The sequence below is a fragment of the Echiichthys vipera genome (genome assembly GCF_963691815.1).
Source record: "Echiichthys vipera genome assembly, chromosome: 16".
NCBI classification, from domain to species: Eukaryota; Metazoa; Chordata; class Actinopteri; order Perciformes; family Trachinidae; genus Echiichthys; species Echiichthys vipera.
This window is the reverse complement of record NC_139841.1, coordinates 21,443,215-21,459,978: the sequence shown is the minus strand read 5'-3', so window position 1 is coordinate 21,459,978 and position 16,764 is coordinate 21,443,215. Positions and strand designations below refer to the sequence as shown.

The 16,764-nt window shown below is 39.2% G+C and overlaps 2 protein-coding genes across 2 annotated transcripts in view; both read right to left on the bottom strand.

Annotated features, from left to right (window-relative positions):
* Positions 1 to 9,703, bottom strand: part of csgalnact1a (chondroitin sulfate N-acetylgalactosaminyltransferase 1a) — a 33,095-nt gene extending 23,392 nt beyond the window's left edge. The window contains exon 1 of the mRNA XM_083930375.1: positions 9,612 to 9,703. The gene's annotated coding sequence lies outside the window, so the exon portion shown is untranslated. The remainder of the gene's footprint in view (positions 1 to 9,611) is intronic.
* A 4,520-nt stretch (positions 9,704 to 14,223) lies between these two features.
* On the bottom strand, positions 14,224 to 16,724 carry nxnl2 (nucleoredoxin like 2). The gene is made up of 2 exons (XM_083930484.1): positions 16,346 to 16,724; positions 14,224 to 14,875 (listed from the first exon to the last, which is right to left on the bottom strand). Exons 1-2 carry the CDS (start codon positions 16,645 to 16,647, stop codon positions 14,707 to 14,709), a joined length of 471 nt encoding a protein of 156 aa, XP_083786610.1. The 5' UTR covers positions 16,648 to 16,724; the 3' UTR covers positions 14,224 to 14,706.
* Between the last annotated feature and the right edge of the window lie 40 nt (positions 16,725 to 16,764).

Genomic DNA, 16,764 nt, shown 5'->3' with positions numbered 1-16,764 from the left:
AGTTATTTATTGTAAAACAACTAATGATAAAAGTAGTTTAACACATTTTCTTCACATATCTTTAATGCCAAGAACTCTTTCTCTACATGTACACTGTAAACGAAATACAAAATATCAATTCATTTGTTTTGTTTTTTCCCCGGTTAATCATTTTGTCAAATGTCGTCACAAGTTGCCTCAAAGTGATGGCTTCAAATTGCTGTTTTTGTCTGACCAACAACGATATTCACCCAAGGATATAACACATTTACAGTTATATGCAACAGAGAAATAAAGGAGATCCTTACGTTTAAGAAACTGGATCCAGTTAATGTTTCGCTACGGCCCAAAGTGATTTATCTTAGCTCAGCATAAAGACTGGAAAAAGCGGTGAAATGGCTAATCTGGCTCTTTTGCCAAAGCTCCAAATCTCTCTAATTTACATGTTCTTGAGTTGTTCAGTGTATACAAAATCAAACAAGGATATTTCCCTAAAAAGTAAAGTTTTCCTTTAAATATATACATTTTTTCATTTAATTAGTTAGTCTGGCTCAACGGAGCTGGGATAACGTTATACTATAGTTATATAGTTGTAATTATCTGTTGATTAACTCATTGACAAATAGTTTCAGCAATAATATAAATCATATGAAATACTACAAGAGCACTCAGAGAACACAGACCTATGCCAAGACATGCTCTATCTCACAGTGTTGATGCATCTTAAATTTTCCCAGCGAGGAAGTCATTTTTTAAATTATTCCAACACCCCATGAATGCAGCACAAATGGCCGCATTGTCTCGCAGTGTTAACGGAAGTGAAAAATAATTTGTCCGTCCGCCTTGTCATTTGGATTCACTCTTAATGGGTTCTTCTTTGGCCCATGCTGCACCCTTCCACCAAATCCCATGAAAATCAGTCCAGTAATTTCCCCCGTAATCACAAACAACCGACAAACCGAGCCAAAAACACAACCTCCTTGGCAGAGGTAATAAAATGCTAATGTCACTGGACCAACAATGATGCATGTGTATTTGACAGCACTGTATTTCCCCTGTGACATTGCTTAGACGTGACACTTTTAGAGACAATTGCCATCACAAACGCAACAGCGGTGTGATCCTCTGTGGCGAAGCAGTCACTCCCTGCTGTTACGTTACAGGAGAAAGATTCATCCATGAAAACTGGCTGGTGTGACTGAGATTTATGAGCGGAGAGTCACAGTCAAACCACTGAGTCTCAGCGGGAATGAATGAGTTGATTCAGTTCTGGTTACATGACTCCCGACGGGGATAGGCCTGTCAGCAACACAGGACCACTGGCAGCTAAATAATCATGTTTGATTTTATGGGTGGTGCAATGTCGGAACAGACATCTGTAATTTACCTCACTTGTGCTCATATGATGCTTATCTTTAAACTACTTACTGAAAGAACATTTGATGTGTGATATTTATGTGTCCTGTACACATTGTGAAAAACAAGTATTATTATGTAAAATTATTCTGTCACTCTAGGGATGCTCAGCCAGTTTCAAAAACTATTTGATGGGTTGCTACAATATGACATATTGTTTGAAATATCTCAACATTTACTTGCTGTATTTTCCACAAAGGTTTAAACAGATATTCGTGTTTCCCAAAAGATGTATCCTTATGAATTTGGCGATCCTCCAACTTTCCCTCTAGTGCCACCGCGCGGTTCACATTTGTGATTTTGAGTGAAATATCTCGACAGTGTCAAGAAATTCATGTTCCATTTCTGCGAAACCAAAACATTCCCATCAGCCCCAGCTGCACTTTGTGTTCAGCGCTAATCAGCAAATGTTCACATGCTAACCCAGTCCTCCTGAACATTTGAATGTGGCTAGTGTGTTCAGGCTGTGGCGGTGAGGAGCGCAGGGTATGCCGGAAAAAAAACAACCACAATGGCCCAGCAGGGAAAAGTTTAAACAGAATCAACTTTTGGAGAAACACGACCCGACTGCACGCTACTGTATTTACAGGATGTTCTGGGCAGAAACGTTCAGAGGGAACCTGATATCAAATCTAACAGTTCCTGTTTGGAGCTGTGACTTCCCTCTCAAACTCTGCGAACGAATAGCCCCTGATAACAGTTCCCTGGTGCTTGTTCCGACCGTAACTCTTCCTATCACATCGTCTATCAAAGATCTCATTTGCCCAGTTTGCAAAGTCCTCTTTACATGACAGAACTAATACATCTACATGAAACACAAACACTGTCAGGCTCGTTTACCAACAGAGAAACAAAGCAGAGGATACATTCACTCCACTTCCTGAGATGACATAACTGATAAATGTGCGTTCCCCCCTTATCACCTTTTCACTCTCTCTGCTAGAAATAGAAACAGAGATGCAGCGACGAGAGTGGGAGAGGGTCAGAGACAGAGACGTGAAATACATGACCAGGCTGTCACAAAAAAGAGAAAAAGAGAGGAGAAAGAGAATAATTTAGTGTTTTTTGGCCAGAGATGTTTCCAAAACAGAGCTCTGCAGCATCTGGTTCAGCCTCTGAAATCACTTCCTCCCCTCCTGCTGCAGCTTCCTGCCCATGGGGCATTCGTGTGTTTGTGTTTGCTTCAATTAGTGTGTATCTATGAGGGAACTTGTACATGTATGCATCTGCTTCATTTGCAGAAAAATATTAATGTTAGCCTCCTAACACTTGTCAAAAGTGCTGCGTTTATCTTTGTGAAATTAAGTGGAAAATGGGTGGAAAAAAGAGCAACTTTTGATGCCAGAAAACAGGAAGAATGAATTTCTTCTCAGCCCTGTGACTCATTTCTGGTTGTCAGTCACACTAGTACAGCAGAAATCACACACAGGTGACAGGTTATCTGTGTGTGTGCGCTGCTCTCTGTACTACAGCCTACAAGGGTCAACCTTCAAATGTCTGAGGCATTTGAGAAGCAACCTTGTGACCCTCTCATCATGACTAATGTAGTATCTCAGCCCGGGCTGTCACATTTAAAGAGCCCATTATCTTTGCTTTCTGCCGGTATTTAATATATTCAGGTATAAAGGACGGTGTATGCACTGAGACCCTACAGTATATATGTGCACTTCAGAGGAAGACTCACTTTGCAGATGCATTTATTGAGAGGATGTGAATAGAAGAGAGGGAAATTATCTTTAAAAAAAAGATGACAGAGAAGATACTTTATATCTCCTTTGAAGGAGTGTTTCAGTTTCCGTGTTTTTTCTAATTAATGGCAATGAATTCATTATTTTGCTGCCAATTTTAATGTTGACGCTCGAGAGTTATCAAACGTATATTTTCCTTCTCTTCCTGGGAGCCTTTGTTTTCCATTCATTTCTGCTGACTAATGAAACTTGCTTGAGTTGTGTAATCCATTACGGTGAATATCCAATCTGCATAAAGTTATATAATCATTGCGAGGTTAATCAGTTTAAAGTACTGCATTGATTTATGTGTGTCGCTCTTCCACATAGAGGGAAAATTGAAATAAGAATGCAGAATTTATTGTTGGGCTGACATCAAAGCCATTTCCACTGCACACTTTGTGCTCACCTCGACCTCTGTGCAGCTAACATCTCTAACAGCGAATGAAACAACAAACATTCGGCCCCTGCATGGAATTAGGGCTGGACCACTCATTCCAATATTTCGATATCCATTTTATTTAGAGGGTATTTGTTTTGAAATGTTGGCATTCGGCTATTTGTTGTTGTTTTTTTTACACATTCCTTAAACAATCATGCATTTTATCAAACCAAAAGACACATGTTGCAGCACAGTGTTTGCATTTCAGCCCAATGTGAGAGTCTTTACTGTGTTTTGTTGTCGCTTACAGGCGCTGTTCTCTCTTCTCGTCTCCTCACGCTTGGTTGCTGAGTGCGCAACAGAGAGAATCTGCAAGACGGTCGCTAACTTGTTGTTCTAATACAAACGTTAGCTGTTCTGTTTCAACACTGTAGGCTTAAAAGATGTGCACGCAGGCTGAAATTTACCGTAGTGTTTGGCGCAATTACTACCAATTATCCGCTAATCTATTAATTCCACTGAAACACTGCAACCTGTGCATGTTGCAGACACTTCTGTCGGAATCACATTAACTGTAGCGGACTGGTTTTCAGGGGATTTAATGAAGAGAAACACCATCTACGACTGCGTGTTATGCCATCCGGTTGCTCCTTCCAGATGCACTCTTCAGCTCTCTTTGTTAGATAAACCTGTAACCTCAGGAGGCTCGAGACTGACTTGACTTTAAGCCCTGGATAAAACTAGTCAGAATATTTCATGTTTGTTTTATCTGGCCAACATTCAGCATCTGTTATGCAAAGGCCAATGTTCTACGCAGCTAAACGTCCTCAACAGGCACTTGCATTAGTTATGTAATGATGAATTTTAAGAAACAACTCAAAGTTCTGGACTGATCTTGGTATGTCTCTGCAGTGACGTCACCAAAGGCCATGGCCTCTGTGTGCGTAACTGCAAATGCTGATTAAATGTTTAGATAAAAAAACTGTTTTACATAAGTACTGGACAAACTTAATCAAACTCAGTTGTGATCGTTACATCACTGCATTTGCACAAATACATTTGTCATGTACGGTCACCTTTCCCTTGTCTCCTCACGCTCGGTTGCTGTGTGGGCATCAGAGAGCAGCTGCAGGACAGAACTGTACCGCTAAGAACAGTAATTACAGTGAATTACTGACTATTAGCTGTTGATTAGTACCAAGTATTCAGAGCTCAAAAAATTGAATTCTGGACAGCCCTACGTGGAACAGTCTCACATTCAGTAATGAACTTAGGTGGATTTCATATCACAATGTGAATTAAAAAGAATATTAAAGCACAATATGGCCAGCCCACACACTATAAATGTGTCTAGTTTTGCAGTGTTGCTGCACTAATGAGAGAAATAGAGAGCTGAACTACTGTATAGTTCAACATAGCAGATATTTTTGGCAGGACACGCAGCAACCCCTTTGCATCAGCTACTGCATTAATTAAGATATCCTGACTATCAGTCCCTAAACCGTCAAACTCCAAAAGCACTTAATCACACATGCTCACAAAATGCAACCAATAGTGTTTCTCTGTTAGACCGTCCCTTACTGCGTTACAATCGGAGGGGCATTAAATGTGAAGTCTTTAAACTCAAGCTGAGAAAAACCCTGATGTCATCATTATATACTTATAACAAGGCTCCTCAAGAGCCACCAGAGACATGATACAAAGTGTTTCCACGGGCTGAGAAGGACTCAACAATGATTAGTAAACCGATCTTGATGTGAAATATTAAAGGAGGTCCCCTTTAGGAGCTGACCTATTTAGACAGTCTGCATTTTGCCTCACACATATATAAATTGGAACAAAAATGAATCAGACTTAATGTTAAAGAGCTAAGAAAAAAAGTTTGGAGAAACAATATGATCATACAGTAATGTACAGTATTGTACAGTAATGTATGGAAACATCGGACACCTAAAACAAAGTACACAGATGACTTAGTTGCAGTGGTTTGTAAAAATGATTAGCTGTTATGTAAAGGACTAAAACATGCTAAACCAAACATGTTATGGTCATTTACAAAAAACAAACTCTGCCTTCCCATTTAAAACTCATCCCATACTGAAGCATGCACAAATGTTTATGTTAGTGCCAGGATGTATTAATCTTTTAAACAACCCCCTCCTCCCGTACACATCCAGTCTCTCTAAGTAAGTGGTCTCTGTGATCATTTCAAACAGCCTAATAAACCACAGAATCATGCATGTTTAAACTCCGCTCCATGCTGTTTGTCCACGTCTATCTATCCTGTCTTCCTACAGCCTCTGGTGGGTTCTGTATTTGTTACAGGTCAAGGTTGTTAACGTGTTTATGTGCATGTTGGCCTCAGTGAATGTCAGGGCTTCTTCTCAGACAGCTCTGTCTGAACCTGCCCTGCAGCTATCTCACTGTAAAAATGAGGAATGTCCTCTGGGGAGGAAAACTAGGAGAAGAGAAGAGAAGAGAGATTAATTAAGATAAATTCTAAAAAATGAGTGGAAAAAAGGGGGCTGGTGAGAGCTATGCCCACAGATTACTTGGGGGAACTATTAAGTGGGTAGATCAGATACATGGTGTGAGAGGAGAAAATGAAGAAGTCAGTATAAAGTGAGCATGTGGGAGGAGGAAAGAAGGAGAACGGAGCAGAGAAAGGTTTCTTTGATGTCTCTTGTCCCCTCAGGTGATTCTCCCTCCCATTCATTAGGGGCCGGTTTCCCCGGAACCATCCTGTCGACGTGCCATCTGGAGGGCCCTTAAAAAAACCCACATTACACTTCTCTACTTCACTACAAGCGGCCCGTGTTAACATTCACCACCCTCCCCGCCTTCCTCCTCTGCCTCGCCTCCTCCCGTCTCCCTTTCTCTGCGTTGGTCCTCAAAGTGTTCTCATTTCTTCACAGTTAGGTTAGATGGTATCAGATGAAACTTTAATGCGCCCCATGGGGAAAATGGGTCATTGCAACAGCAGTGAATACGCAGTAAGATAGATATACAGATAGATGGATGGATGTGTGGATGAGTAGATAGATAGATAGATTTTTGACTGTTTTCTGGCATTTTATAGACAATTTATCGATAATTAATATAATCATCAATTGTCGCCTGAATTCAAAATTTATATTATTGTGTATTAAACGGATAATTATAAATTATACGAAGCGAACTTGCTTTCATTGTCGAAGCACTCTGATACAGTAGGTGGCGATATGCACCTTTAAAGTTGGTGTGTGAGCCGCCAATAAACACGTATTAAGTTTATATTGACATGTCTAATTTGACAGATTATGTCACAGATTGTTTTATTTTATTCATCTCTCATCTCATCTCAACTGATCTTCATCCGCTTATCCGGGGTCGGGTCGCGGGGGCAGCAGCTTTAGCAGGGGACCCCAAACTTCCCTTTCCCGGGCCACATTAACCAGCTCTAACTGGGGGATCCCGAGGCGTTCCCAGGCCAGTGTGGAGATATAATCTCTCCACCTAGTCCTGGGTCTTCCCCGAGGCCTCTTTTATTTTATTCTTTAGGCAAAATTCTCTAGAAAAGCCAAAGGATATTTTGATTGATGTCAGTGCTGTCCGTTAGAGTCGGAGCTATGGAATATTAAATCCTCCACCTTAGCCTTTCTCACCCTCAGGTTTGGAGAAACTACAAGTTACAAACTATTTTTTTAAAAGACAAAGATGTGAAGTTATTGATTCTGTTGGTATCGGTATTGACCGTGAGAAGCAGGTAGTTATCGGTTATCTGCATCAGCTGAAAAAAATCCATATCGTGCATCAGTAATTTTGATATAACAAATAATCAATATATTAATTTAACACAGGAACAGAGGATAAGAACTTGGAAAAACATATTTTGTGTTTCACTGCAGTGATTTTTATCAGGAATGTTTATGTTATGCCAGGTAAAAAAGAAAAAAGGCTAATACTGTACATTGTTGGTTGGATTATACATTTAATACGTCAGATTTTAAGCTTATCGTAAATATATCAGCATCTTTATGTTGGCTTATAAATAATAAAAAGAAGTGGATAGCTGTATCAGCTTTAAAACTACAGTAACTGTCTGTTTGTTATGAAGAAACATGGAGATGTGCTCTGTGTCTGTCGGCCATCATAAACAGTTTCTATCCAAAATGAACAGCAGGGAACACAAACATTGATTTTAGTGCCTGTAGTAAAAAAAAAAAAAAACCCAGATTGATCTCTTCTATAACCCAAAACACAAAAACAACCATCCCCCCAGCTCTACAATGCTCTATATATGTCTGTGCAGAGAAGGGAGATCAGTGACCGCTCCCTCATTTAGTAAAACACAACAACAACTTTGATAGGACACAACTCATCTCTGTGTAATTATGCTGCAATATAATAAATCTCAGTGTGTAATCGTAAGACACTCCCTGCGCCACATGCTTCACAGCTGCTGCCACTGATTTTTACAAGTGGAAATTTATGAATAGCTGATAATAGACATGGCAAGTGCGCAGGCAAAATTGAGGTTGACACAGGATAAATGAATCCGGTGCGTACACAAAATCACCTCTCCTCATTACAGCCGTTCACCTGCTGCAGCACACCGTCGTAATTGCACATCATCTGCACCTTTGCAAATATTCGCTCCACTTGTGCAACATTATCCGACGGAAATGGTTGGCAAATGAGTTGTGAAAGACGTTAACAAGTGCGAGCCAAGTTCAGTGAGGGCCAAGGCTCATTACTTCCCTCTTCTCCCTGGACAGTTAACCGTCTCACACACAAACACAACACACACACACACACACACACACACACACACACACACACACACACACACACACACACACACACACACACACACACACACACACACACACACACACACACTCACACAGGTGTATTTTTCATTACAATAATGAACTGAACCAGCTCCACCTTCTGCTCTTGATAATTTATACTGGTTTACATGGGTGCAACTGCCCTAGAGGGAATAAACCCTTCAGTGCCATTCATAAGCACTCCATTCAATTTAATCGATTTCTATAAAACAGCATTATCTAACTGAACAAGGGCAACTGTAATATCATCAGATGTAATGTGTCAATACGCTGCAGGGACGTTACATCAGCACCATTTAAAATGCCCTGTGGGATTCCTGTTATGTGATATGTGAAACATGAGAGTGCAAGCGGTCTGCACGTCAACACAAAGTGAAAACACACACTCCCGTAGAGTCATACAGACATGCACTAAACACGCATGTAGGACAAACACACACATGTATTGAGCATCTAATAATATGGGGCAACTTTATCTTCCAGGCACAACAGAGCACATATATGTCATCAAGTATCACATCATACAGCAATGCACCCCGAGCATACTGTGTGTGTGTGTACACTCTCCAGAGCCTTTTCTCTCCTCTTGCTTGCTAAACAACCCCAAATCCCCATGTAATCTCCAGTTTCATTCTTCCAATATGAGAAAAACAACTCTGCCAGCTTGCAAACCAAATATTTCAGAGGTGCCAGGTGCCTGTTAGTCAGTGCACTAAGCAGGATTAGAACCATTTTCCTGATAAAACCTCAGGCTCGCTCAGTATGCTGTGTACTGTGTGTGCATGCAAGAGCGAGATGCAGAAGAGAAGCCTGCACTTTCATTGAGTGCATATCATTTTATTATCTGGGGCCACCAGAAATTATTACTGTGGGCTGATTTTGCTTAGAAGTGACCTAAAACATGACTGGCAGATTGATAACCTGACTGGTCTTTGGTCATATTTGCCAATGAGGAATGTTTCATTCATATTAAGTATGTCAGAAAAGTGTGTATATGCACTCAATAGATGGATACAACATCTCTCAGTTAAAACAGTCAAGCAACCTACACCAAGAAAAGCAACTTAATGTATTTTTTTTGTTGCATGTGTTTGCTTTCATAGTCAGAGTGTGTCCATTATAGAGAAATAGGATTTAAATACAGCTGTTTTTCATGATCACTGATAAAAAGTATGTTCTATAAATGCAGCAAACTTATTGTAATAACTATGTTTTACATTATGGCTATTTCGGAGTTGTTGCATCAGTAGTTTAACTCTCACCCCGTCAGCTCACCTCTTGTTCCAGCTGCAGTTGCTTCGGTCCGTCCTGTGAGGTGGTTTTTGTTTGTGTCCCGTCCCTGCAGCCCTCCACCGGTCTGACAGCCGACACACGCGGAGTGCAGGAGCGGCTGTGTGAGCGCCTGTGTGAGCCGAGGAGTTTGAAGTCTGCAGGACAGAGGCACAACAACACAGGAACATGACGGGGGCTGCCTTCAAAATAAAAGACATATACTGGCTGCAAACACCTTTTATCCTGGTTAACTCACACAGGCATTAAGTTGAAAGGTTTTAATACATTTTTTTTGACTGCCTGTTTCATGAAGCTGGAGTTTTACCGGATTTTAGAGGGGTAACCCACAGTATGTCATAATATATATTTGGAAATGTTTAATTTGCTTTAATTGTGCTTCAGTGTGACCCAAACTTACATCGACATATTGGGAAATATCCTGCTGAGCTTTTTCGTTCTCTTGTCGAGCATTTCATTTTCATTTCCCTTTATTTAACCAGGAATATTCCCATTGAGATTTAAAATCTCTTTTCCAAGGGAGTCAGGGCTAAGACAGCAGTATAAATACAAGTTTCACATTTAAAACCATGACACTCAACTTAACATGATAAATCAACAAAATAAAACGGCATTAAAAATAAAAAAGCAGATCAGTGCTCAGAGACAGTACATGTGCAAATTGTATTTTAAAAGTCCTTAATCCCTTTTGAAATGGTTCCAGTTTGAAATGATCCTGTAGTTTAGCTAAGTTGTACTCTTTAAGATTTGCATCTATTTAATTATATTTTAAGTTACTATCGATCTAAGAGTGAATTAAAGCAATGTTGATTGATCATGTGACCCACTAATGAAAGCACTTCTACTTGCCTTTTTGTTGATTATTCCGATATATGTGTCTGTGGCGACATTCCCGGGCTAGATCATCACCAACTGCTATGTTGTGTTCACTTGTAATTGGAAATCGGAAATTCCGACTTCTAAGTCAGTCTTTTAGTGAGGGCAGGAGCATAGACAGTATAAAAAATGGATGTACCAGTCGTACTCACCTATGGGAGCCGCCATCTTGTCAGACTTTGACTCCGCCTCATTTCCTCTTACCAAAAAAGGGCATTGATGTAACGAGATACGTCCATCTGGCTGACTTATTTTTGTGTTTCTTTGTCTGCCTGCAAGGGTACAATAATTTTTTCCTTTATTTTTATTATTATTGTTTTTGTTTTCTGTTATAATTGTATTTACAGATTCAAAATAAACATTTCAATCAATCAAACATCAGATTAAATCAGAAACAGTTCTTATAACAAAAGGAAAAGTAAAAAAAAAAAACAGTTAAATATGTTTTTTGGCCTGACCTTATTCTCTAAGTGTTGATGAGCTCAGAAAACTTTAATTTACCAAAAAATATGCGTCTTATTTTGAAGGTTTTGAGCGGATGTTCTGTTAATGAGCACGGTGAGCTTCACAGTGGCGCTCCCTCTCTCCGTGCATGCTCCGCCGGTCCTCCCCCCGCCTGCCGTCACATAAAGAAATCCTTGTTAGTTGATTCAAGACACCGTTACAGCGGCAGGAAACACTACCGCCTTTCATTTCTAAAGCCAACAAGAGTCCGACTGACTCCAATTAATGTTGGCCAAACAGTCGACATAAAGATCTGTCTTAATCTAAACTGGGTTTGTGCCGGCTGGGCTCTCAATCTGTGCAGGACTTAACATGACTTAAGTCTCAATAAAAAGGTAAATGCATAAATAAATGTGTAAATAAATACACAAATAAATAAATACATAAATACATACATACATAGGACCTCCTACCTCATTAACATACGGATACAGAAATACAGAAATAAAAATGCATTGACATGTAGGAATGAATGTAAAGCATTTATTTATTTGTTTATTTATTCTTTTTTTGTAGTTTTTATGTATTTATTTATTTATTTATTTATTCATGTATGCATTTATTTACCATTTATTTCTGTATTTATTTATGAATTAATTTACGCATTTATTAATAAAATTGAGACTTAAGCCATGTTTCGTCCTCAATATCAATCAAGCAGGAAACATTAAGAAAACACACAAAAAAATAAACACTTTCTTCATCACTGTAGTCTCGTATGCATAAAATCATGTGACTTCCAGCTGTAATTGTGCGGTGCCTCGTTATTCAATCATCACCATTAAGAAGCACTCAAATATTTACTTAAGTTATGTAGCAATATCACAGTGTAGAATTACTAATACCATTGAAATTGACTTATAGTATCAAGAGGCCCATTTCCATTTCAGAATAAAGTACATTATTAGATTACATTTTATTCAATTTAAGTTGTGAATTTACCCCAGGAATCAATAAAGTCCTATCTTAATACTTCATAATGTATTTGCAATTTTTAACGTATCTGTAAGTGCAGCACTTGAGTTAATACAATTAGTTACTTTTGAACTAAGCCTAAACGTTCGCTTATATTCACATTATATGTACATTATATCATTTGGTACCACGTTCTAATAAGAGCCGTTGAATAAAGAGTTATAAGAATTGAATGAATAAATGTAATTGTGTTCTTTCCACGTGGGATTATAAGACACCTTAACAGGACATCATGTTTACAGTGTAAAAGTGAACAGCTTCCTGTAAACACACACAAACAAAATGGACTTGTGTTAAAATGCTATTACAGAAACTTGTAATTGATAGAGACAGAAAAATGGGTGTTATTTTGACCTTTGACCTCACATCATGACACACATATGTTAGTATCAACTCTTACACCCAACAGGATCATGTAACTTAAATATGGACCAATAACATAAGGACATATATATATATATATATATATATATATATATATATATATATATATATATAGACAAGGTGTAGATGTAAACGTGGATAGGCGAAGCTGCACTCAGTCCCATATGACCAGATTATGGCGGTCCACTATACCTGAGCATTAAAGATCACCTCCAAACACATTTTTAGATGCATAATAATAATAACACTCTGCTTTAAATAATAACATGTCTGATCTTTGTTGCTACCCTCACCTATGGTCATGAAAGCTGGGTCATGACCGAAAGAACAAGGTCGCGGGTACAAGCGGAACTCGGAGTAGAGCCGCTGCACTTTTGTGTTGAAAGGAGCCAGTTGAGGTGGTTCGGGCATCTAGTAAGGATGGGCGCCTCCGTAGGGAGGTGTTCCAGGCACGTCCAGCTGGGAGGAGGCCTCGGGGAAGACCCAGGACCAGGTGGAGAGATTATATCTCCACACTGGCCTGGGAACACCTCGGGATCCCCCAGTTAGAGCTGGTTAATGTGGCCCGGGAAAGGGAAGTTTGGGGTCCCCTGCTAAAGCTGCTGCCCCCGCGACCCGACCCTGGATAAGAGGCTGAAGATGATGAGATGAGATGATGTCTGATATTTATTTGTATTTAGTTATTTATTGGTTTATTTCAGGGACATTGCACACTAATCAACAGCCAAGTAAGTGAGCCAGAGTTAGCCAAAGAGGCTCGTTTGCACCTGTTGTCCCGGGCCAGATAATCAAAATGCAACCTAAAACTACAGAAATAATGCATGTATAAGCAAATATCAAAAGTGTGTGAGTGGGTCTGTATTGAGGGAAGCATTGAACGGAAAGATAAGAGATGAAATCCTGATGTAACTCTGATTTTGATGGAATTCCTTAAAATCCACATAGTATATTGTAATATAGTGTTTTAAATTTGTGATACTGTACTCTCATTGTAGTTTATATTTTGTATTTTATATTGTATTGTACCGCTGCTACGATGACCTAATTTCCCCTCGGGGATAAATAAAGTTATGTATCTATCTAAATGTAGGTAAAACTGAGAAAATTCCAACACCCTATTTTCATATATGACCCAACAGCGCCCCCACATGGTAAACTATGAAACTGCAACTTCCACAAACGCTCTTCAGAGGGTTTCAAAGTAGAGCAACAAAGCTCAGTCGGTTGTAAGATGTCTTTCTCCATTGTGAGGCTTCATTTTGCATCTCTGTCCTTCACTTTGAGCTGCTGCATCATTGTGTTCAGGGAGAAGACTGTGAGATGTGAGATCAAGTCCTCAGAGACCTGTGATGAAGAGGAGGCGTAATTACACCTGAACCGACCCGAGGAGAAGCACCATCTCCAGCCAGATTTACTCCTGAATGAAGCCTCCGGGCGTTACCTGGTGCGACGCGGGGTTCTTTGAAGACTCATCACAATGTCATCAAGCCTGTCTGATGTTTTATATACAAAGTGATAACAGCAGTGTCAGCATGCATGCACAGGGGGGGGGGAGGTAATTAGGACTAAGGATGTGAATGTGCCTACATGTTGGAAACAATGTCCTGTGGGCTTTCTGCGCCCTAACGAGGCAACAGGGAGTCGTCTTGTTTGTTCATAAAACCTGTACAGAGACCTGACAGAAATGTGAGATAAAACATAAGACAGTAAAGCTCATAATATATATATATTATTTATTAATCGTATTAGAAGCTTATATAAAATGAAAATACAAAAATATACAGGCAGCTCAACGTAAAACTACAAGTCAAAGCTTAAACATACAAAAGCGTAAAGATATCTACGTAATAAAAGCAAGTTTTAACTGCATGTTTAGTGCCTCTTAAGGAACATCGATGCATGTATATTTAAATAAAGTCAAACACGACAGTAGTTGGCTCGTGTTATTCATACTTAACGCACAAATTTCCTTAAAGCAGAGCATTTTTCACATATGAACCTTCATTGACACGCCTGAGTCTTGAATGCATAGGATGTTTAAAGCAGTGTTTCCCAACATTTCTGTCCATATCTTTGTGTAAACCCACCCCTCATTAAAGCATGACTTGTGAGCAATTCAACCAAAACTTTGATTTTTCCTTTTCAGATGGTTCAATTTGAAGGATTTTCTAGTGGGTAAGAAGTCAAATATGTCCGGTATTTGATGAAAAATCTGAATAAATGAACATAATTTTGAGTAAGATGAACTAAATCTGTTCTGAATCATCTTCTGATGCTTCATTTCCTGGTCGGGAACCACTGACCTAACGTGATCGTATAAATGTTTTGCTTAAGTCGTTTCCTAACCCTTAAAATTCTGGAAGATCTCTGCAGCGTCCAGCCAGGTCCTGAAGCACGCCAGGCCTCGGTCTCTGATCTGCTTCCTGCCCTTGTCTGTGATCACGTCGCCGTTCTCCTTCACGATCACCAGTTTGGGGACCGCCGTGATCTTGTAGCGCTGCTTCAACTCACTGAGAAGCAGAAGAGAGACAAGGAAAGGCTTTTATTACAAGAACACTGACTTCTTCTACGTTGTGAAGGAAACATTTAATGCTCGACAGCGGTGGAACTTAATTATTCACTCAGGCACAGAACATAAATACAAATCTGAGATACTTTTACTTTACTTTGTCCCTTTAATGTGATTTTTAAAATATCTACAGGTTCATATTTAACCAATAAAACACATAATCATCGTGACAAATCTTTACCATGTAGGGCTGCAACTAACGATGACTTTCATTAGTGATAAATCCCCGATAATCTCTTAATTTTATTTGGCATTTTTGTTTGAAAGGTTGAACATAAGGGAGGATAATTAATATTCTAACTTGATTAATCCACTATTTGTTGCAGCTTTACTACTTTGCTTTCATATTTCCATTTTATGCACCTTTTGTACTTCTACTTTAACAGCTGTCAGCCCGAGCATTGTTATTGATATATAACGGTATACTTACTTAATCACTGTTTACACCATCAAACATCAGTAATCTAATATATAATATATACAGTATAATAAACAATAACATTAGACTTAGGCTTCTCTTTATTGATCCCTTTGGGAGGACTCCAGCAAGGAAAGGGAGTTTCCAGCAGCTTACAAAAACATAAGGGAGGTATAAAGAAAATACAGTATAAGATAAACATTACACTCTTAGCTAAATGACTATATAAAGTAAAACAATAAACAGTAAGCAATACACTCTTAGTTAAATATATGTAAAGTAGAGATATGAATACAGGTCAAATGAAATTCATGGAAAATTAAATCAGATATGTTAAGTGTAGAGAAAGCGTATAAGATAAAATACTGTATATGACAGAAATAAGAAGCAAGATCAAATTATTGCACTTAAGTGGTGGATTAAGTTATTGCACAAAAAATAATAATAAGAAGAAGATGATAAGTATCCAGTTATGTATGAGCAGACATGTCATTGACAGGCCAACCTTACCTTCATTAGGAGCACATTTGAGTCTTTTAGCTGCACTTTTATTGTGATTTTTCTACTATTTCTTTATTTAAATAAATGATCTGAGCACTTCCTCCACCACTAAACATTTGTATATAAAGAGGAAAAGCATGAAAAAAAGACAATATAACATCAGTGGACATTCAGAGACAAACAATATCAAATGAAATGAAATAAAGAGATCAATGTTAAAGCTGTGTGTGCTGCACTGAGCCTAACCCTAATCCCTGAGTGTGTGACCCTTATAAGCATTTTACACCAAAAGTAGGTCTTGCACAGATTAAGGAGCTGTATAGACAACAGTGTTAACTCCCAATAAATAACAAATAAAGCACATTTAAGTATGTTTAACGTATTGCATTACTTTTTAAATGTGCATGAAAGAGCAAAGGGCAATAAACTCCACTCCCTATAAATTAAATATCCAAACTTGCATTGACTTTTCCCCAGATTTGAAAAACTTACTGCTTGTAATCATCCGTCCAGGGCAGAGCCAGCCAGTCTCCGTGCATGTCATGGTAATATTCAACCATGTCATCGGTCGACTTGTCAGAGGAGACGAAAACTATTTCAAACTGAGCCGGAGGTTCGCTCTCCTCCACCAGATCCGTGTAGAAATCGCACAGGATCGGTGTGAAGTCTCGACAAGGCGGACACCATCCTGCAGAAAAGTAGATCCCCACCACTTTGTTCCTGAGCGCCTCTTCGGGGTCGACTAAGTCCCCGTCTTTATTCAGCAGTGTCCGCCCGGTGAATACCTCCACCATGTCTGCACAAGTCTCACTTTAAAGGGAAGAGTCCCGCAGGGTTGACAGCTCCAAGTGTCGGGGTTTTTTTTAGGTCATACTTCCTCGTCTCGGCACAAACTTTCCTGTATTGTTTAC

Coding starts and splice junctions, on each gene's coding strand:
- nxnl2 (XM_083930484.1), bottom strand. CDS start 16,647: ATGGTGGAGGTATTCACCGGGCGGACACTGCTGAATAAAGACGGGGAC. Junction 14,876..16,345: donor TGGACGGATGATTACAAGCA/GTAAGTTTTTCA, acceptor TCTGCTTCTCAG/TGAGTTGAAGCAGCGCTACA.